This window comes from Coregonus lavaretus (genome assembly GCF_964263955.1).
Source record: "Coregonus lavaretus genome assembly, chromosome: 15".
Lineage (NCBI taxonomy): Eukaryota > Metazoa > Chordata > Actinopteri > Salmoniformes > Salmonidae > Coregonus > Coregonus lavaretus.
In genome coordinates this window covers 46813420-46837259 of record NC_140002.1, presented here as the reverse complement: position 1 = coordinate 46837259, position 23840 = coordinate 46813420, and the positions used below count along the sequence as shown (strand labels likewise).

Genomic DNA, 23840 nt, shown 5'->3' with positions numbered 1-23840 from the left:
CTGATTTTTGGATACTCTTCTGCCCCAGGAGATCCAGACCTGCTTCTGCCATTACGACTCCTGACTACTCTTCAATCCCGGTAACTCTGACCAGCCTTCTGCCTTGCTACTACGTATTTTGGATTTCCCTTGAACTGTACTGCTGCCTTGTTTCATTCCGCCCTGTTGTGTCTGTGTCTCCCCCCCCCAGGACTTCTGGACCACCCACCACCGGCTTCATAGGACGCATCGCTGCCACTGGGGGAGGCACAGACCCAGCACATTGGACGGGATCCCTGTTACCCCTGGAGCCTTCATTCACTCCCTACTTCCCTTTTCCCTTAAGTTTTAATAAACTTTCTGGTGTGACGCAATTGTGGTCCTCTGGTCGTCTGTCTGAACCGTGACAGGCTGGGTCTTTCAGCATTACAATGATCCCAAACACACCGCCCGGGCAACGAAGGAGTGGCTTCGTAAGAAGCATTTCAAGGTCCTGGAGTGGCCTAGCCAGTCTCCAGATCTCAACCCCATAGAAAATCTTTGGAGGGAGTTGAAAGTCTGTGTTGCCCAGCGACAGCCCCAAAACATCACTGCTCTAGAGGAGATCTGCATGGAGGAATGGGCCAAAATACCAGCAACAGTGTGTGAAAACCTTGTGAAGACTTACAGAAAACATTTGACCTGTGTCATTGCCAACAAAGGGTTTATAACAAAGTATTGAGAAACTTTTGTTATTGACCAAATACTTATTTTCCACCATAATTTGCAAATAAATTCATTAAAAATCCTACAATGTGATTTTCTGGAGAAAAAAAATCTCATTTTGTCTGTCATAGTTGACGTGTACCTATGATGAGAATTACAGGCCTTTCTCATCTTTTTAAGTGGGAGAACTTGCACAATTGGTGGCTGACTAAATACTTTTTTTCCCCACTGTATGTCCGGCCATATATATGTTTGACCCACTTTCTGAACCAGGGAAAGTGAAGCCCCCAGCGCACATTGACTGCCACTGGTCTATTCTCTATGTCCATTAAATCTCTATGTCGATTTTGTTATTTTATTACACAAGTATTTTAATTTTTCAGATATCCATAATTTGAACAGGCCAGCATCCTTCTAATTGATTTAAAAAATACACAATATATTGGTTTACATTTCCAGTGAATGTATAGATGCAGAGAACTATTATGTATGTTTTATTATAGTTCCATTAGAGAATAGTTTAATACTAATAGTAGAGATGCGTGTGTGGGAAAAAGCAATGAGACTCTTTTGACCCTTGTCCCTGTGAGAGAAGCTGTACAAATAGCCCAAATTAGGTCATAATCACTTCCCACTACAACATGACTTAGCCTAAAGGTTCAAGTTCAAGCCTAAAAGCACTATATATCCTAGGAAACGCCATACAAAAAAAATGCAAAAATGATTGAAACTACAACATAATCTGTGTGTCAGTATTGCCTGTGAGAAGCAGTCATTTCATTCAATTCAGAAAGTAAACCGAAAATTGTACGAAAAATGCTTTTCTCCCACTACCAACATCTAATTAAAACAAGCACTACAATGAAATAGTACCCTTCGCAATGGTTCTCTGCATCTATACATTGAAATTAACCCCCAACTCTGGTGTGGAGGTCAGAAAGTGGACTGCTCTATAACTGTCCCTGTATTCTCCTCCCTGAATTATGCTGGCTCTCGTTCCACTCTCCCTCCCCTCCCTGTCCCTTTGTTGATCAGCAATGGGTTACATACCAGGATTATATAACGCACCGCCTCCATATTGACTGGCAGTACAGTGTGCAGCTCACTACCGAACAGTGTAGAGCGCAACCAGCAAAAAATATATCTCTATAAAAGGACAGCAGGCTACTGTAGCTAACTGTATTCCACACACAGAATTCCTCACACAGCAGCAGCAGTGTTCTAAGTCAAGCCATGCCACCAGTAAAGCTTGAGGTCTCAGGTAAGGTTATTCTCCTTTTCTTTAAAGGTTAAACCTATATATTTGTATTCTCTTCATCTATAGCCTACAGCTGCATATTACTGTTGTATCCTAGGCTACAGTTGAATATGACCGTTTTTACATAGGCCTATTACTGTTGTTTCAAAGTCTACATATTATTGCATATTATAGCTGCATGTGACTGTTGTTTCCCTCTGTGTGGGTGTGTTTCCTGTCCCTACTGAAAACAGATGGCATATAGAAATATAGCTACACCAGCAGTCTGGAATAGCCTGTTTGACTGAACGATAAGACATGTTGGTCATAGAGGCTATAGTAACGGCTGCTGGCTGTACTGTAGGTTTACTTCTTGTTTGCAATGGGAGTATATTGTGCCTTCAGAAAGTATGACTTCTTCCACATTTTGTTGTTTTACAGCCTGAATTTTTTATTTATTAAATTGAGATTTTGTGTCTCTGGCCTACACACAATACCCCACAATGTCAAAGTGGAATTATGTTTTTCAAATTGGTTTTTTATTCATTAAAAACTAAAAGCTGAAATGTCTTGAGTCAATAAGTATTCAACCCCATTGTTATGGCAAGCCTAAATAAGTTTAGGAGTAAAACATGTGATTAACAAGTCACATTATAAGTTGCATGGACTCATTCTGTGTGCAATAATAGTTTTTAACATGATTTCTGAATGACGAACTCATCTCTGTACCCCACACATACAATGATCTGTAAGATCCCTCAGTCGAGCAGTGAATTCAAAACACAGATTCAACCACAAAGACCAGGGAGGTTTTCCAATGCCTTGCAAATCAGGGCACCTGGTGGTAGAAGGGTATGAATAAAAAAAGCAGACCTTGAATATTCCTTTGAGCATGGTGAAGTTATTACTTAAACTTTGGATGGTGTATCAAAACACCTAGTCACTACAAAGATATAGGCGTCCTTCCTATCTCAGTTGCTGAGAGGATGGAAACCGCTCAGGGATTTCACCATGAGGCCAATGGTGACTTTAACACAGTTACAGAGTTTAATGGCTGTGATAGGAGAAAACTGAGGATAGATCAACAACATTGTAGTTACTCCACAATACTAACCTAATTGACAGAGTGAAAAGAAGGAAGCCTGTACAAAATAAAAAAATATTCCAAAACATGCATCCTGTTTGCAACAAGGCACTAAAGTAATACTGCATAAAATGTGGCAAAGCAAAGCAATTGTCCTAAATACAAAGTATTTTGTTTGGGGCAAATCCAATAAAAAACATTACTGAGTAGCATTCTCCATATTTTCAAGCATAGTGATGGCTGCATCATGTTATGGGTATGCTTGCAAAGGCAAAATCCTAGAGGAAAACCTGGTTCAGTCTGCTTTCCACCAGACACTGGGAGATTAATTCAACAGGACAATAGCCTAAAACACAAGTCCAAATCTACAATGGAGTTGCTTACCAAGAAGACAGCGAATGTTCCTGAGTGGCCGAGTTACAGTTTTTACCTCAATCTGCTTGAAAATCTATGGCAAGACTTGAAAATGGCTGTCTGGCAATGACCAACAACCACCTTGGGCAAATATTGTACAATCCAGGTTTGTAAACCTCTTAGAGACGTACCCAGAAAGACTCACAATTGTAAACGCTGCCAAATGTGATTCTAACATGTATTCACTCAGGGGTGTGAATAATTATGTAAATGAGATATATCTGTATTTCATTTTCAATACATTTGCACAACATCTGTTTTCACTTTGTCATTATGGGGTAGTATGTGTAGATGTGTGAGAAAAAAATATATTTAATCCATTTTGAATTCAGGCTGTTACTCAACAGAATGTGGAATAAGTCAAGGGGTATGAATACTTTCTGAAGGCACTGTATATGTTGTAAACACTGTCTCAGTGTATGCTTTAATGCAGAAACATCTGTTCATAAAATAGAATATAGGGATGTGTACATTATTAGAATATAGGGATGTGTACGTTATTGGAATATTGGAATATCAAAATGGACATTGGTATTCGGATACTTGTGTGAGTATTCATTTTTGTGCAAAAATAGTTGTGTTCTGTGGGTGTCACCGAGTAGGCTGATACTCCATATCCTATTTCATAGCTTACGCTGTAAAGTCCAATTTGTATGTTCAATACGTAAAATAGGCTAAATGCTAAATGTGGTTCATTTCGCACTGGTTTTTTGATTCCCACAATAAGAGCTAAGATGCTAATATTTGTGTAAATGCTACATAGCTGTGTTTTGTGGGTGTCACTGAGTAGGCTGAAACACCATTTCATTTTCCACAAGCACATGGAGTAGCCAGCCAAATAGAAAAAGTAGCCAGCCAGGATCCCCATGGCAGGGGTTAAACTTTTTTTTCCGAACAAGCTCTATTTTGGCACACAAAAAAAATCAGCATCTCTACTTTCGCAAAAAAGGTAGTTGTATAATTAAGAACAGTATCCTGCAGGATTCAATAGTTGGAATTGTAAGAGTTGTTGCCCTGTCCCTTTCACTGCGATCGTCATTCTAATGGAATCCAGAAAGAACAAAACCCTGTCCTCAAACATTTACCTCAAATGGTGCAAATTTATGGGCAAAGACTCAAAACATCCACATCAAATTCAATGTTTTTCTTGATCAAATAACATAGAAAACAAGCACTTCTTGTGCAGTATTATTTTACCATCCTTACAAACCACTTAATATAAATGTACATTACTGTATTGTACATATTCTGGTCATCTAGGTTTGTACCTGTAGACTTTCCATCCCCATGAAGAAAAACAACGCACAATACAGTAATTGAGTACATTGAGACATCAAGTGGTTTGTGATAATGTGATGTGATGTGAAGATGTGGCTCAGTTGGTAGAGCATGGTGCTTACAATGCTAGGGTTGTGGGTTCAATTTCCACGGGAGACCAGTACAAAATTATGAAAATGTATGCACTTATTACTGTAAATTGCTCTGGATGAGAGTGTCTACTAAAATACAAGTTACAAATGCTGGTAAACACTCAAATGGAAATACACTTAGTTAAACAATTTTCACAAAAGTAGTGCACTGGGCCTTTAATAGTGCTGTATTAGCAGATCAATATAGACATCTGTAGCATGGGCAATTCTAATGCTTTGATTCCATCCGAACGAAATATATAGCAAAATTATGGAATCATTTATTGAGTTTACCTCCCAGATTGGATGCATTTGCTGTGGTATTGAATGTACAATTTAAATGACTGAAAATGTATGAATTTAGTGTATTGTTAGTTTTTTGGGGTTTTGTCTAGGCCAGGGTTTCCCCAAGGGGTGCACGTTTAGGTTTTTGCCCAAGCACTACACAGCTGATTCAAATAATAAACTAATCATCAAGCTTTGATAATCTGAATCAGCTGTGCAGTGTTACGGCAAAAACCAAAATGTGCACCCCTAGGAGTCCCGAGTTTGGGAAACGCTGGTCTAGGCCTATATGATCAGGACTATTTTCTAAGTAAGAGAATATTTAATTATTTTGTTTTACATTTAACCTGTCTTCTCTTGAGATTAAAGTAAGATATGAATTGCCACAATTGTTTGTTTTTCAAATTATGTATTTTATAAAAAAATAAATTAAGTAAATAGCCCAAATTATCTTGAAGAAATTAATTAAAGGTTACAAAACACATTTTGTAATGGGCACTTATTCAAATGTAAAAATGGGTCTCTAAAATAAACAGAACAGATGCTCAATTAAGTTCTGGGTCCATACCTGTTAAGACAAGATAGAACCACATCAGTTAAATTAGTGAAAGACATTCTGTTTGTGAATTGCAGTATGTCATTTTATTTTGTATTACTTGTTTAACAACAATAATTTTTTTAAGAATCTTGTAAGAGTGCTGATTTCAAGATTCCTTTTGAGGCATTTTCAGCTATCAGCAATACAGGTATGAGTGAACTTTGAAGCAGGTGTTAATCATATGATTTGCTAAACAGAAAGCAGCAGTTGACTACTCCATTGTCAACACTGATTAATTCGGTAGACCTATATCAATATCTTTGAAAGTACTTTATCATTAGCTTTTAAAACAATTACATCTGTTTTCTTTCATCATACAGTGAGGGGAAAAAACTATTTGATCCCCTGCTGATTTTGTACGTTTGCCCACTGACAAAGAAATTATTAGTCTATAATTTTAATGGTAGGTTTATTTGAACAGTGAGAGACAGAATAACAACAAAAAAATCCAGAAAAACGCATGTCAAAAATGTTAGAAATTGATTTGCAATTTAATGAGGGAAATAAGTATTTGACCCCTCTGCAAAACATGACTTAGTACTAGGTGGCAAAACCCTTGTTGGCAATCACAGAGGTCGGACGTTTCTTGTAGTTGGCCACCAGGTTTGCACACATCTCAGGAGGGATTTTGTACCACTCCTCTTTGCAGAACTTCTCCAAGTCATAAAGGTTTCGAGGCTGACGTCTGGCAACTCGAACCTTCAGCTCCCTCCACAGATTTTCTATGGGATTAAGGTCTGGAGACTAGCTAGGCCACTCCAGGACCTTAATGTGCCTCTTCTTGAGCCACTCATTTGTTGCCTTGGCCGTGTGTTTTGGGTCATTGTCATGCTGGAAAACCCATCCACGACCCATTTTCAATGCCCTGGCTGAGGGAACGAGGTTCTCACCCAAGATTTGATGGTACATGGCCCCGTCCATCGTCCCTTTGATGCGGTGAAGTTGTCCTGTCCCCTTAGCAGAAAAACACCCCCAAAGCATAATGTTTCCACCTCCATGTTTGACGGTGGGGATGGTGTTCTTGGGGTCATAGGCAGCATTCCTCCTCCAAACACGGCGAGTTGATTTGATGCCAAAGTGCTCGATTTTGGTCTCATCTGACCACAACACTTTCACCCAGTTTTCCTCTGAATCATTCAGATGTTCATTGGTAAACTTCAGACGGGCATGTATATGTGCTTTCTAGAGGAGGGGGACCTTGCGGGCGCTGCAGGATTTCAGTCCTTCATGGCGTAGTGTGTTACCAATTGTTTTCTTGGTGACTATGGTCCCAGCTGCCTTGAGATCATTGACAAGATCCTCCCGTGTAGTTCTGGGCTGATTCCTCACTATTCGCATGATCATTGCAACTCCAGAAGGTGAGATCTTGCATGGAGCCCCAGGCCGAGGGAGATTGACAGTTATTTTGTGTTTTTTCCATTTGCGAATAATCGCACCAACTGTTGTCACCTTCTCACCAAGCTGCTTGGCGATGGTCTTGTAGCCCATTCCAGCCTTGTGTAGGTCTACAATCTTGTCCCTTACATCCTTGGAGAGCTCTTTGGTCTTGGCCATGGTGGAGAGTTTGTAATCTGATTGATTGATTGCTTCTGTGGACAGGTGTCTTTTATACAGGTAACAAACTGAGATTAGGAGCACTCCCTTTAAGAGTGTGCTCCTAATCTCAGCTCGTTACCTGTATAAAAGACACCTGAGAGCCAGAAATCTTTCTGATTGAGAGGGGGTCAAATACTTACTTCCCTCATTAAAATGCAAATCAATTTATAACATTTTTGACATGCGTTTTTCTCGATTTTTTTTTGTTAATTTGTCTCTCACTGTTCAAATAAACCTACCATTAAAATTATAGACTGATCATTTCTTTGTCAGTGGGCAAACGTACAATATCAGCAGGGGATCAAATACTTTTTTCCCTCACTGTATGTTGGACCAGAGTGAGACTATAGATCAACTAGCCTACCTATTGTTCCTGCAGTGAGGAGGATTAACCATCTTCATTGAATGTTTTCATAAATTATCAGCAGATAATGGGCTCTCTTACCGATGCAATTCGGTAGATTACTTACGAGTCACTCACTTTAACGTCACTAACCAGGTTACCCTCCAACCTTTTGATTTAAGTAAAGTACATGTCGGATAAAAACAAATCCATGACACTCCTGATGGAAAAACAACATTTTTCTGTAAACTTTCCAAATGTAGACAAAACAAAATACGCAAAGTGGGATCTTTTTGTGTTGGTAAAGTTAATTAAGTTAAAGTGGAAAAACAATCACTCAATATCTCACTCTCTCTCTCTTTCTCACTTAATTTGTTCAAAAATGTTCAACTATTGTCTTTCTCTCTCTTTGAGTCAACTACTTACCACATGTTATGCACTACAGTGCTAGCTAGCTCTAGCTTTGCTTTCAGTACTAGATTCATTCTCTGATCCTTTGATTGGGTGGACAACATTTACATTTTAGTCATTTTGCAGACGCTCTTATCCAGAGCGACTTACAGTTAGTGAATACATTTTTTTTTTATACTTGCCCCCGTGGGAAACGAACCCACAACCCTGGCATTGCAAACACCATGCTCTATCAACTGAGCTACATCCCTGCCGGCCATTCCCTCCCCTACCCTGGACGACGCTGGGCCAATTGTGCGCCGCCCATGAGTCTCCCGGTCGCGGCCGGCTGCGACAGAGCCTGGATCTGAACCAGGATCTCTAGTGGCACAGTTAACACTGCGATGCAGTGCCTTAGACCACTGCGCCACTCAGGAGACATCATGTCAGTTCATGCTGCAAGAGCTCTGATAGGTTGGAGGACATCCTCCGGAAGTTTCATAATTAGTGTAAGCCTATGGAAGGGGGTGAGAACCATGAGCCTCCTAGGTTTTGTATTGAAGTCAATGTACCCAGAGGTGGACGGAAGCTAGCTGTCCCCTGGCTACGCCGTGGTGCTACCCTACAGAGTGCTGTTGAGGCTACTGTAAACCTTCATTGCAAAACAGTGTGTTTTAATCAATTATTTGGTGACGTGAATATATTTAGTATAGTTTTATTAAAAAAGGATAACTTGGAAAATGTATTTTCATGACATTCACTGAGGAGGATGGTCCTTTCCTTCCTCATCTGAGGAGCCTCCTCTGAGCACCTAAGCTAACTGGCAAATGTTGGCTAGTTTGCTAGCTACTTCGAAACACAAATGAGAGAACACCTCACTCTGACCATTTTATTCGCCATAGCAGAGCTGGTTAGGCTGTTTTCATGTTATCTAGAGAGTTGGTGACTGTAACTGTGCTGCTGGAAACAGCACAGTTGACACCAGTCATTTTCAACAGGTGTTGCGAGTTTGTAAATTCATCAGTTATTCTGCGCTTTGGCACACTCAGATGAGAGTGCTCTGAAATCGGAGTAGATAGCCAGAGTGAATTTACGAACGCACCCAGAGACAAGAGTGCTCTGAAATCAGAGTATATAGTCAGAGTGAATTTTACAAACACACCCTAAATGTCGGCCAAAATTCACTGGACAGTTGATGGAAACATAGCTACTGTCTGGCAAGTCGAAAATACAAAACAATATCTTAATTTACTTGTCCCGATGCGATACCATGAACATATAACTACGTTGTATGATTTATGAATGGCAAGGATATATGAGATTGACTTTATTCAGTCAGTTCAAATCACAGTAAGCCACAGTAAGCCTATGCGCCAGCACTTCGTAATTGCATATTCCAGAAATGTGCCAGAAAACATCCCAGTGGGCACGTGATAAAGACATATTTTACTGGTTGAAATCTGGTCGGGATGTCGTATAACCAGATCACAACCAGATTAAGACATCTTCTTCATGATGTCTTTTTTACTCATGAAAAATACATAATATTTTGCCAGATATCTAGTTTTCGGTTGAAATCAAATCAAATCAAATTTTATTTGTCACATGCCCTGAATACTGTGAAATGCTTACTTACAAGCCCTTAACCAACAATGCAATTTTAAGAAAAACAAGAGTTAAGAAAACACATACTAAATAAATGAAAGTAAAAAAAAGTAACACAATAAAAAAACAATTATGAGGCTATATACAGGGGGTACTGGTACCAAGTCAATATGCAGGGGATATAGGTTAGTAGAGGTAATTTAGGTAATATGTACATGTAGGTAGGGGTAAAGTGACTATGCATAGATAATTAACAGCGAATAGCAGCGGCATAAAAAAATAGGGGGGGGGGGGGGGGGGGGTAAATGCAAATAGTCGCTGTTCAGCAGTCTTATGGCTTGGGGGTAGAAGCTGTTAAGGGGCCTTTTGGACCTAAACATGGCGCTCCGTTACCGCTTGCCGTGCGGTAGCAGAGAGAACCGTCTATGACTAGGGTGGCTGGAGTCTTTGGCAATTTTTAGGGCCTTCCTCTGACACCGCCTGGTATAGAAGTCCTGGATGGCAGGAAGCTTGGCCCCAGTGATGTACTGGGCCGTACACACTACCCTCTGTAGCGCCCTGCCGAGCAGTTGCCATACCAGGCGCTGATGCAAACAGTCAGGATGCTGTCAATGGTGCAGCTGTATAACTTTTTGAGGATCTGAGGACCCATGCCAAATCTTTTTAGTCTCCTGAGGGGGAATAGGTGTTGTCGTGCCTTCCTCACGACTATCTTGACTGTCTCTGACCAGTTATCACAACTGTCTCTGACCAGTTATCTAAATGCTACTCAATAAACAGAAACAAATCTATATACACGTGTGCATAGTGTTTCTGGTCCACGCACCCATTGTGGTCCTCTGTAGCTCAATTGGTAGAGCATGGCGCATGTAACGCCAGGGTAGTGGGTTCGATCCCCGGGACCACCCATACGTAATAATGTATGCACACATGACTGTAAGTCGCTTTGGATAAAAGCGTCTGCTAAATGGCATATTATTATTATTATATTATATAAGATACTAGAACCATTGCAATTATAACATATTAGAGTAATGTTCTTTTTCAGAAGCATTTGCATGATTCAGCTTAGCACATTTGGCAAAGAAACTGCTGGCAGAGCACACAAAAGCAGGTTAGGGTCTGGACGCAGTCAAGACACTGGGCTCGGGCCTATTCCATTTGAGACCCGGGGGACTCGGCATGGACTCGGACTCGCCAGGGGGCTTCATGCGGGCCGAGCTCTTCCCGAATCTGGCAGAATCATATTACTCTGGGATCCGCCTAATGTACTCTGACCAAAAAATGTCTGCAGCATTGAAGGTCCCCAAGAACAGTGGCCTCCATCATTCTTAAATGGAAGAAGTTTGGAACCACCAAGACTCTTCCTAGAGCTGGCCGCACGGCCAAACTGAGCAATCGGGCGAGAAGGGCCTTGGTCAGGGAGGTGACCAAGAACCTGATGGTCACTCGAGCTCCAGAGTTCCTCTGTGGAGATGGGAGAACCTTCCAGAAAGACAACTATCTCTGCAGCACTCCACCAATCAGGCCTTTATGGTAGAGTGGCCAGACGAAAGCCACTCCTCAGTAAAATGAACATGACATCCCGCTTGGAGTTTGCCAAAAGGCACCTAAAGGACTTTCAGACCATGAGAAACAAGATTATCTGGTCTGATGAAACTCTTTGGCCTGAATTCCAAGCGTCACGTCTGGAGGATACCTGGTACCATCCCTACGGTGAAGCATGGTGGTGGCAGCATCATGCTCTGGGGATGTTTTTCAGCGGCAGGGACTATTAGACTAGTCAGGATCGAGGCAAGGATGAACAGAGCAAAGTATAGAGAGATCTTTAATGAAAACCTGCTCCAGAGATCTCAGGACCTCAGACTGGGGTGAAGGTTCACCTTCCAACAGGACAACAACCCTAAGGACACAGCCAAGACAATACAGGAGTGGCTTTGGGACAAGTCTCTGAACGTCCTTGAGTGGCCCAGCCAGAGCCCGGACTTGAAACCGATCGAACATCTCTGGAGACACGTGAAAATAGCTGTGTAGTGACACTCCCCAACCAACCTGACAGAGCTTGAGAGGATCTGCAGAGAAGAATGTTATTTTTCTTCAGCTGTGCCAAGCTTGTATCATCATACCCAAGAAGAATTGAGTCTGTAATCGCTGTCAAAGGTGCTTCAACAAAGTACTGAGTAAAGGGTCTGAATACTTATGTAAATGTGATATTTCAGTTTGTCTAAAAACCAGTTTTTGCTTTGTCATTATGGGGTATTGTGTGTAGATTGATGATGGGAAAAAACTATTGAATACATTTTAGAGTAAGGCTGTAACGTAAACAAAATGTGGAAAAAGTCAAAGGGTCTGAATACTTTACGAATGCACCACAGGTGGACTCAAATCAAGTTGTAGAAACATCAAGGATGATCAATGGAAACAGGATACACCTGAGCTCAATTTCGAGTCTTATAGTAAAGGGTCTGAATACTTATATAAATTAGGTATTTATGTTTTTTATGTATATATACATTTGCTAAAATCTTGAAAAACTTGTTTTCGCTTTGTCATTATGGTGTATTGTGTGTAGATTGATGAAGAACAAAAACAATTTAATCAATTTTAGAATAAGGATGTAACGTAACAAAATGTTGAAAAAGTCAAAGGGTCTGGTTACATTCCGAATGCACTCCATCATTCTTAAATATATACTTTAGCTAAGAAAGTAATACTAAGTGTATGTTGTGGAGTAGCCCATGTGCCTCACCCTAATAATTTGATCCCTTTCCCCGTTAAAACTTAGCCTACTAGTCTGACTTGGTGGTGCACAAGTAGCCTATAGCCTGTTTTAGAGAAATGTAATCATCGAATATTGTAAGAGCTTTCATTGTCTGCTTATATGACCCCTTTATTTATCCTACGGTTCTAACTTGGTGTACAGGGAGAATACTGTAAGAATGGCCCATGTTCTGAAATCTGTCGCTGTACTTTTCAAGAGTGCAGAACAAATAGTTATATTGACTACGTCCGTCCTAGCTCGTTCATTAATATCTTAATCGAAATTACGAATGTCCTCTTATCCGCTCGTTGTCCCCTTATGCCATAGTTTGTACATCTCAATTGTCAGTAGAAACCACATTTATTTAAGTAAGTCGTTCATATCAGCTATGTTTTTTTAAAGGCAGTAAATGAGGCTGAATGAACTGTTTCGCTGCCAGACAAGGCTCTGCTGATAGCCAGGTGTAGCAGTGATAAAGATTCACTCCATGGTGCTGAAAAGAAAGCTCTGCTATTGGGACAGCTTTATGTAGGCCAAAACAGTTTGTGGCCACTGTTTGTCACTGTTACAGTGCAATTAATGTATTGTTTAGTGTTGTGTTGTTTAGTGGCCTTGTTGGCATGCATAAAAAAAAAAATACATGTATTTGCCCCACCAAAATGTACATGCTAAAATCGCCACTGCTTGAGTACCCACAACAGCACACATTTTTGTTGTAGCCCTGGACAAACATACCTGATTCAACTCTTGAGGGCCTGAGTTGGGAACCACTGGCATACAGTATGATGGCATTAACCTTATGGGCATTTGCAATGCACCCCTTGATAGGGCTGTGGCAGTCACTACATTTTGTCAGCCAGTCTTACGGAAATGTACCGTTAATTAATATAAACACATTTAGCATCTTCTGGCTTGCACACATAGCCTACAAGCCACAGATGCAAACCTTTGGAACATCTACATTTGAAAAAGTCTAATAAATCCATGTAACATAGCCTACACCATCGCAATAAATCCATTATTTATTTTAGACAAATCTAAAGAAACATGATATGAAGAAAATGTAGTCTATTTCAGAAGAACAGACTAGCATGCTCTGAGATGTCCTTATGTTAGGCCCTGATCTGGCTATGCCATATGGCTGTGGGCTACACTAGTTCATTTAGCAGACAAGATTTGCTTAGATTTCTGTGGCAATATTTTATAGTATTTTATAGTATGAAGAATACAATTGAACAAAGAGGCTATTCTGTGTTGAGCGGTTAACAAAGAAACCCTTATTCCTATATGCTTAATTTAGAATGATTTATGAAACTTTAGTTGTGATACAAATGTTGGTCAATATGTTTAGATTTTTAATACATTCTAAGGCTGCATAATGCGACTCTAATGATGATTTGAAAAAAGTATAATGAAAGGCATGAGCTCTGCTTAGTTTTTTTGTGCAGGCTGTACACACTTCATCAAGTCTCTCATTCACAACTGCCTCGAAATTCCCGGCGGCATCCCTCTACACCCGTTGTAAAGCGGATTAATGTGATTCATTTTAAGAAGTTATTTGGCCACTTTCGTTGTGATACAAACCTTATCAAAACACATACGCCTATGGGCTAGGCTACATGAGGTGTGCATTGTTTCTTGATTTACACTGGGCATCATTCACAAGTGATAATATATAATTCACAAGTGATAGGCTAATATTGTCACCCATCAGACTACTCTTGATTTAATCTTGTTTTTACATTTACTAAATAACATATGTGTGAATTTGTTATGAGAATTATTTAACTAACTATTTCAGTGTCTCTGTGCGTCTCCCAAAAGGTTGTAATGCTTTTGGATCAAGAAACGGACAGAGTACCAGTCTGCATAGTCAGGTCTTTATTCATTGAGAATTCTGCCACAAAATGGTCGTACAATATTTTTATACGCACACGTCATACAATAATCCCACCCCTCTTTAGGCGGGTTGTAGTTTTCCACTTGAAAACTGCTCTCCTGACCATCAGGTCACACACGCACGCGCACGCACACACACACACACACACACACACACACACACACACACACACACACACACACACACACACACACACACACACACACACACACACACACACACACACACACATACACATACAGTGGGAAAAAAAGTATTTAGTCAGCTACCAATTGTGCATGTTCTCCCACTTAAAAAGATGAGAGAGGCCTGTAATTTTCATCATAGGTACATGTCAACTATGACAGACAAAATGAGAAAAAAATATCCAGAAAATCACATTGTAGGATTTTTTATGAATTTATTTGCAAATTATGGTGGAAAATAAGTATTTGGTCAATAACAAAAGTTTCTCAATACTTTGTTATATACCCTTTGTTGGCAATGACACAGGTCAAACGTTTTCTGTAAGTCTTCACAAGGTTTTCACACACTGTTGCTGGTATTTTGGCCCATTCCTCCATGCAGATCTTCTCTAGAGCAGTGATGTTTTGAGGCTGTCACTGGGCAACACAGACTTTCAACTCCCTCCAAAGATTTTCTATGGGGTTGAGATCTGGAGACTGGCTAGGCCACTCCAGGACCTTGAAATGCTTCTTACGAAGCCACTCCTTCGTTGCCCGGGCAGTGTGTTTGGGATCATTGTCATGCTGAAAGACCCAGCCACATTTCATCTTCAATGCCCTTGCTGATGGAAGGAGGTTTTCACTCAAAATCTCACAATACATGGCCCCATTCATTCTTTCCTTTACACGGATCAGTCGTCCTGGTCCCTTTGCAGAAAAACAGCGCCAAAGCATGATGTTTCCACCCCCATGCTTCACAGTAGGTATGGTGTTCTTTGGATGCAACTCAGCTTTCTTTGTCCTCCAAACACGACGAGTTGAGTTTTTACCAAAAAGTTATATTTTGGTTTCATCTGACCATATGACATTCTCCCAATCCTCTTCTGGATCATCCAAATGCACTCTAGCAAACTTCAGACGGGCCTGGACATGTACTGGCTTAAGCAGGGGGACACGTCTGGCACTGCAGGATTTGAGTCCCTGGCGGCGTAGTGTGTTGCTGATGGTAGGCTTTGTAACTTTGGTCCCAGCTCTCTGCAGGTCATTCACTAGGTCCCCCCGTGTGGTTCTGGGATTTTTGCTCACCGTTCTTGTGATCATTTTGACCCCACGGGGTGAGATGTTGCGTGGAGCACAGATCGAGGGAGATTATCAGTGGTCTTGTATGTCTTCCATTTCCTAATAATTGCTCCCACAGTTGATTTCTTCAAACCAAGCTGCTTACCTATTGCAGATTCAGTCTTCCCAGCCTGGTGCAGGTCTAAAATTTTGTTTCTGGTGTCCTTTGACAGCTCTTTGGTGTTGGCCATAGTGAAGTTTGGAGTGTGACTGTTTGAGGTTGTGGACAGGTGTCTTTTATACTGATAACAAGTTCAAACAGGTGTCATTAATACAGGTAACGAGTGGAGGACAGAGGAGCCTCTTAAAGAAGAAGTTACAGGTCTGTGAGAGCCAGAAATCTTGCTTGTTTGTAGGTGACCAAATACTTATTTTCCACCATTCATTAAAAATCCTACAATGTGATTTTCTCAATTTGTCTGTCATAGTTGACGTGTACCTATGATGAAAATTACAGGCCTCTCTCATCTTTTTAAGTGGGAGAACTTGCACAATTGGTGGCTGACTAAATACTTTTTCCCCCACTGTAGGTGAGGTTTGGTTTGATCCCAAATCTATCACACAAGAGAACATGGTCTGAGGCATAGGTGCAGTTAGAAGGGTTGGCCTACCTGTTGAACAGGCATAACAATTAGTTTGACGCAACGCCCCTGCTGTGTAGTTTTCCACCTTACCCAGATGTTCTCATTTGAAATTCCTTCTACTTCTCCTTGGTTCATTTCCTGCAAGAGGAAATGTTCTACCCCTGGTGGTTTAGTACTATTTAGGATTTCTTCTGAGGGCCTTCCAAGGGGTGTTAGACTAGTTTTTGATACCTCTGGTGATTTTATTTATTTATTTATTTATTTATTTATTTTTTTCATTTAGCAGACGCTCTTATCCAGAGCGACTTACAGGAGCAATTAGGGTTAAGTGCCTTGCTCAAGGGCACATCGACAGATTTTTCACCTAGTCGGCTCGGGGATTAGAACCAGCGACCTTTCGGTTACTGGCACAACGCTCTTACCCACTAAGCTACCTGCCGCCGTGATAACATTGGATCTACCTGCTGATCTGTCTTGGAGGTGGAAGATTCATTTCTCTCCTGAAAAATGAACCTCAAACATATATCTGCCCCGAAATCATCAACACAGGCCCAATAGTTCCTTGCTATGTCATCTTGCATAATTGACTTTACCGTTATCACCAGTTCCGTTTTACATTTATCATTGGTTTGTTTAATTCCCCATCGGTGTACTGCGTCCATCCCATTCTCATAGTATGTTCCCCAGGTATGTTTAAACACCCTTGCCCAAGGACATGAGCGTTCCCCAGTGCAAATGTATTTACCATACCTTCTAGGACCTAACTTTCTTGTACACGCCCCCTTTTTACCAAAGCCCCCAAAACCTCTTATCTCTTCATGGGAGAAGTCGAATGGTATCTTGAATCCCCCATCTTGTCCTAAACTGACTTAAACTATTAAAATAATCATTCCCCCAATAGTCTTTCTTGGTTTCAGTATTTCTACGAAATCGAATCAGTGCCTTGGAATTATTTTGTTCATCATTTCCCTGTTTAGGTTGACCTGGATTAATCCATAATATGGTTAACACGATGATGCAGCTCAGAGTCCCCCAAAATCCCCAAAACCGCCATCCCAATCCTGTCCCTAACCCACCTGCCTGGTACTTCCCCATACCCACACCTCTATAAACACCCCAAAGGGATGAAAGGTCGGGGTAGGGTTTCTTCGTTAACAGAGTTTACCCCCGGACCCTAGTGGGTCAGTTCTTCTCTTTAACTCTGTGTGTGTTCAACGGTGTTGGTATGTGGGCCTACCTTTTTGCAGTGGGTAATGTGGATCCAAGTGGCTCTCTCAGCTATTCTTATAGCGAAGGCAGTTACCAATAGGACTTGGTATGGTCCCTCCCAGCGTGTCTGCTTTCAACCCTTTTTCCTCAACGATTGGATCCACACCCAGTCTCCAGGTTATATACTATGAATCACCTTCTCCTTTAATTCTCCTGTAGGACACAAATTCTTAGAAATACGGATATGGTTAACAAACCATTTTCAAATGTGTTCTGCTAGTGTATTCTCTAGTTCTATGTCTGCCTGTTCTGGTCCTGCCAACTGTGGCATTATGTAAGGTCTTCCAAACACTTTAAAATATATATATACAGTGGGGAGAACAAGTATCTGATACACTGCCGATTTTGCAGGTTTTCTTACTTACAAAGCATGTAGAGGTCTGTAATTTTTATCATAGGTACACTTCAACTGTGAGAGATGGAATCTAAAACTAAAATCCAGAAAATCACATTGTATGATTTTTAAATAATTAATTTGCATTTTATTGCATTACATAAGTATTTGATCACCTACCAACCAGTAAGAATTCCGGCTCTCACAGACCTTATTAGTTTTTCTTGAAGAAGCCCTCCTGTTCTCCACTCATTACCTGTATTAACTGCACCTGTTTGAAATCGTTACCTGTATAAAAGACACCTGTCCACACACTCAATCAAACAGACTCCAAACTCTCCAGAATGGCCAAGACCAGAGAGCTGTGTAAGGACATCAGGGATAAAATTGTACACCTGCACAAGGCTTGGATGGGCTACAGGACAATAGGCAAGCAGCTTGGTGAGAAGGCAACAACTGTTGGCGCAATTATTAGAAAATGGAAGAAGTTCAAGATGACGGTCAATTACCCTCGGTCTGGGGCTCCATGCAAGATCTCACCTCGTGGGGCATCAATGATCATGAGAAAGGCAAGGGATCAGCCCAGAACTACACAGCAGGACCTTGTCAATGACCTGAAGAGAGCTGGGACCACAGTCTCAAAGAAAACCATTAGTAACACACTACGCCGTCATGGATTAAAATCCTGCAGCGCACGCAAGGTCCCCCTGCTCAAGCCAGCTCACGCAAGGTCCCCCTGCTCAAGCCAGCGCATGTCCAGGCCCGTCTGAAGTTTGCCAATTACCATCTGGATGATCCAGAGGAGGAATGGGAGAAGGTCATGTGGTCTGATGAGACAAAAATAGAGCTTTTTGGTCTAAACTCCACTCGCCGTGTTTGGAGGAAGAAGAAGGATGAGTTCAACCCCAAGAACACCATCCCAACCGTGAAGCATGGAGGTGGAAACATAATTCTTTGGGGATGCTTTTCTGCAAAGGGGAAAGGACGACTGCACCGTATTGAGGGGAGGATGGATGGGGCCATGTATCACGAGATCTTTGCCAACAACCTCCTTCCCTCAGTAAGAGCATTGAAGATGGGTCGTGGCTGGGTCTTCCAGCATGACAACGACTCGAAACACACAGCCAGGGCAACTAAGGAGTGGCTCCGTAAGAAGCATCTCAAGGTCCTGGAGTGGTCTAGCCAGTCTCCAGACCTGAACCCAATAGAAAATCTTTGGAGGGAGCTGAAAGTCTGTATTGCCCAGCGACAGCCCCGAAACCTGAAGGATCTGGAGAAGGTCTGTATGGAGGAGTGGGCCAAAATCCCTGCTGCAGTGTGCAAACCTGGTCAAGACCTACAGGAAACGTATGAGCTCTGTAATTGCAAACAAAGGTTTCTGTACCAAATATTGAGTTCTGCTTTTCTGATGTATCAAATACTTATGTCATGCAATACAATGCAAATTAATTACTTAAAAATCATACAATGTGATTTTCTGGATTTTTGTTTTAGATTCCGTCTCTCACATTTGAAGTGTACCTATGATAAAAATTACAGACCTCTACATGCTTTGTAAGTAGGAAAACCTGCAAAATCGCAGTGTATCAAATACTTGTTCTCCCCACTGTATGTATTTGTAATTTGTTATACCATAGGCCACAAAGTGTTTCCTAACCTGCTCTACCATCTAACCTATCCCCCCTATTGACACATTGTTTTACCCATGTGTCAATATTTCCGCATATCAAAACAGTGACTTTAATAAATGTAATAATTTATCCTTATGCCAGACATTATGTCGTAGGATTGTTCCTTTCTTTACAGTATGAAAATATATACACTCACCAACTGTAAGTCGCCCCGGATAAGAGCGTCTGCCAAATGGCCAAAATGTAAAATATAATCAAGAACATAGGAAATGTCTGTTTCCCCGTATAGTGTTCCTGTCACCCTTCTTAATGTCACATTTCACTCATTTGTCAATATAATCCCTTACTTCATATAAGTAAGCAGTGATATTTTATTCCAGGTATCTATAATTTTTTTTTAATTGATACGTTGTCTCCTACTGTCCCTTAACATATACTGTAGGGGATTTTCCTCAGTCCTGGGAAATAAAGAAACAAATGAAAATAAATCCCCCCTCAGAACACATCGGATAACTCAATGTTTCATTAAATTCACTAAACCTATAAATAACAAGCCCATAACCACCTTCCGGTAATCTACTGATTTAAACCTGTTGCATTAATTTATTAAAATATAAACCTATTGTTTAATAAATCCACTGTTTGCATTGAACACATCTCTCAGTCTCTCTAGGTATTGACTAATAGTCTCACTGTCTCCCTGCTTACACTCGTGGACTTTGGAGAAGTCGGCATGTCTGTGATAATATTCTCTCAGATTATCACAGAGTTGTGCCAATTTATCTCCATAAACCCCTCCCTCTTCCCACTCTAACACCGGCGCGTTCCCATCTCCGGGAACCCAGTTTCCCCTTACTGCCGCCCAGTCCTTCAACACTATCTGTCTGACTGCTCTCTCTAGTTCCCCTGTATTCAGCTTAAAGCTGGCGGTCAGCCCTTCCATATCTCTTCTGAACTGGTGTACCCCCGTCTTAGGGTGGGGTATCCCTTCCACTGCTCTCACTACACCTCTCTGCTTCGTTTACTAAATCCTGGCATTAGTCAATTCTATCCACACACCACCAAAAACGAATAACATATTTGCATACACATAACTAGAAAGCATGAATTTATTACCATTCTAGCTTAAACAATGCAATTCAACATTTCTCATCACCCAATTTCTATTACTTTTTTCACACAGGAAACCCTGTACAATCTCTATCCTCTATTGCTGACTTTCCATCTAACATTACTTTTCAACATTTCTCAAATCTAATTACCCCCTTCAAGCTTGACCGAAATACAATGTGTTGATGTCATATGCTCAACCCCGTACACGTGACCTTTTTCTCCAACAAGATTTCTCATATCCCTCCTATTCTTTTTTTTTTCCTTCCCCTTGTCTGCTTTTTCCTATGTTTCTGCAGTGTCGGGATTGATGCCCTGTCTTATTACAGTAAGTTTAAGGTGCCTTACACTCTCTTGCAAAATGACCCCCCTTGTTACAGTTAAAGCACTTATTCCCCCCGTTGTAGCCTTCACTCTTTCCTGGGTTTCTACCCTTACCCGCTATCTCGCCTAGTGTGGCTATTAAATACTCTGCTCGCTTCTGTTCTTTTCTTACTCGGTCCTGTCTATTATTCTCCCTTCTTTCTCTAAGATTCTAACACTTTTCACACAGTTTCAGAGTGTAATAATGAGTCACTACTAAGAAAGTACTAATCATACTTAAAACAAGAACATTTCACAACTATATTTAAGGGTGGAACATTTAGTCATTACTTTTAACCTGTATATACTTTTATTTCTATATCAGAAATTTGTTTTGATTTAGAATGGACCATTATCATGTACCTGTCTCGAAGCAGGGGGAAAAAATACATGTCATCTATGCACTTAAATAGCAAATGGAGGACTTCTGTTGTAAAGAGAAGCAATGTGCTTAGTATTAAGAAAGTTGAGAAATAAATATAGTAGGCCTACTCATCTTGTTGGCTGACAAAAAGTAAATGTGGACAGTTCTTCCAATATCTTTAATAGCACCTCGGAATTGGAAAAGGACGAGCGCAGTTGCGTCTCCGATGTGTCTGTCTTTACTTGTATCCTGTGAGAAAAACCCAATCACGTGATGGAGAGCCATGTGAGTGAGAGACACTTCGGATTGCGCAGAACTCCTGGCCGCAAAAGGCATACATTTTTAAAAGATGCATCACGGCCATAAAGGGGATGCCGCCGAAATTCGAGGCATTATCAAGTGCTTGTCAAATTGGGAATGAGAGACTTTTGAAGTGTGTACAGCATGCGCAAGAAACAAAGCATAGCTCATGCCTTTCAAGTGACTTTTTCAAATCATCATTAGAGTCTCATCATGCAGCCTTACAATGTATTAAAAATCAAATCAAATAACCCAACGATTGTAGAAATCAAATCAAATCAAATTGTATTTGTCACATACACGTGTTTAGCAGATGTTCAAATCAAATCACATTTTATTTGTCGCATACACTTGTTTCGCAGATGTTATTGCGGGTGTAGCGAGATGGTTGTGCTTCTAGCTCCGACAGTGCAGTAATATCTAACAAGTAATATCTAACAATTTCACAACGTATACCCAATACACACAAATCTAAGCAAGGAATGGAATTTAAGAATGTATACATATATGGACAAGCAATGACAGAGCGGCATGGACTAAGATACAGTAGAATATTAGAGAATACAGTATATACACATATGAGATGAGTAGTGCAAGATATGTCAACATTATTAAAGTGACTAGTGTTCCATTTCTTAAAGTGGCCAGTTGTTTCAATAGGCAGCAGCAACTTCTAATGTGCTAGTGATGGCTATTTAACAGTCTGATGGCCTTGAGATAGAAGTTGTTTTTCGGTCCCAGCTTTGATGCACCTGTACTGATCTCGCCTTCTGGATGATACCGGGTGAACAGGCAGTGGCTCGGGTGGTTGATGTCCTTGATGTCTTTTTGGCCTTCCTGTGACATCGGGTGCTGTAGGTGTCCTGGATGGCGGGTAGTTTGCCCCCGGTAATGCTTTCGGCAGACAGCACCACCCTCTGGAGAGCCCTGCAGTTGCGGGCGGTGCAGTTGCCGTACCAGGCGGTGATGCAGCCCGACAGGATGCTCTCAATTGTGCATCCGTAAAAGTTTGTGAGGGTATTAAGTGCCAAGCAACATTTCTTAAGCCTCCTGAGGTTAAATAGGCTCTGTTGCGCCTTCTTCACCACACTGTCTGCGTGGGTGGACCATTTCAGTTTGTCAGTGATGTATACGCCAAGGAACTTTAAGCTTTCCACCTTCTCCACTGCGGTCCCGTTGATGTGGATACGGGGTGCACCCTCTGCTGTTTCCTGAAGTCCACGATCATCTCCTTTGTTTTGTTGACGTTGAGTGAGAGGTTATTTTCCTGGCACCAGACTCCCAGAGCCCTCACCTCCTCCTTGTACACTGTCTCATCATTGTTGGTAATCAAGCCTACTACTGTTGTGTCGTATGCGAACTTTATGATTGAGTTGGAGGCGTGCTTGGCAACGCAGTCATGGGTGAACAGGGAGTACAGGAGGGGGCTGAGCACGCACCCTTATGGGGCCCCAGTGTTGAGGATTAGCGAAGTGGAGGTGTTGTTTCCTACCTTCATCACCTGGGGGCGGCCTGTCAGGTAGTCCAGGACCCAGTTGCACAGGACGGGGTTCAGAATGAGGGCCTCGAGCTTAATGATGAGCTTGGAGGGTACTATGGTGTTAAATGCTGAGCAATAGTCAATGAACAGCATTCTTACATAGGTATTCCTCTAGTCCAGATGGGATAGGGCAGTGTGCAGTGTGATGGCGATTACATCATCTGTGGATCTATTGGGGTGGTAAGCAAATTGAAGTGGGTCTACGGTGACAGGGAAGGTAGAGGTGATATGAACCTTGACTAGTCTCTCAAAGCACTTCATGATGACAGAGGTGAGTGCTACGGGGCTATAGTCATTTAGTTCAGTTACCTTTGCTTTCTTGGGTACAGGGACAATGGTGGCCATCTTGAAGCATGTGGGGACAGCAGACTTGGATAGGGAGAGATTGAATATGTCCGTAAACACACCTGCCAGCTGGTCTGCGCATTCTCTCTGGAAAGAAATCCTTGCCCTGAGCTCGTCGACTTTGTTATCCAGAAACTGAACATTAACGAGTAATATACTGGGAAGCGGTGGGTGGTGTGTGCCCTTGGGAGAGCAAACAAAGGATCTGCTTTGGGAAAGTAGCATTGAGGAGTACACCACATCAGTCACTGGCTTCATCAATAAGTGCATCGATGACGTCGTCCCCACGGTGACCATACGTACATACCCCAACCAGAAGCCATGGATTACAGGCAACATCCGCACTGAGCTAAAGGGTAGAGCTGCCGCTTTCAAGGAGCGGGACTCTAACCCGGACGCTTATAAGAAATC

At 41.5% G+C, this 23840-nt stretch overlaps 1 protein-coding gene across 1 annotated transcript in view; it reads left to right on the top strand.

Moving 5' to 3' along the window:
- The first annotated feature begins 1759 nt into the window (after window positions 1–1759).
- bco2a (beta-carotene oxygenase 2a) overlaps window positions 1760–23840 on the top strand; it is a 114755-nt gene continuing 92674 nt past the window's right edge. Inside the window, exon 1 of the mRNA XM_084178438.1 lies at window positions 1760–1945. Within this exon, the coding sequence (XP_084034564.1) occupies window positions 1918–1945 (28 nt within the window). The 5' untranslated portion in view covers window positions 1760–1917. The remainder of the gene's footprint in view (window positions 1946–23840) is intronic.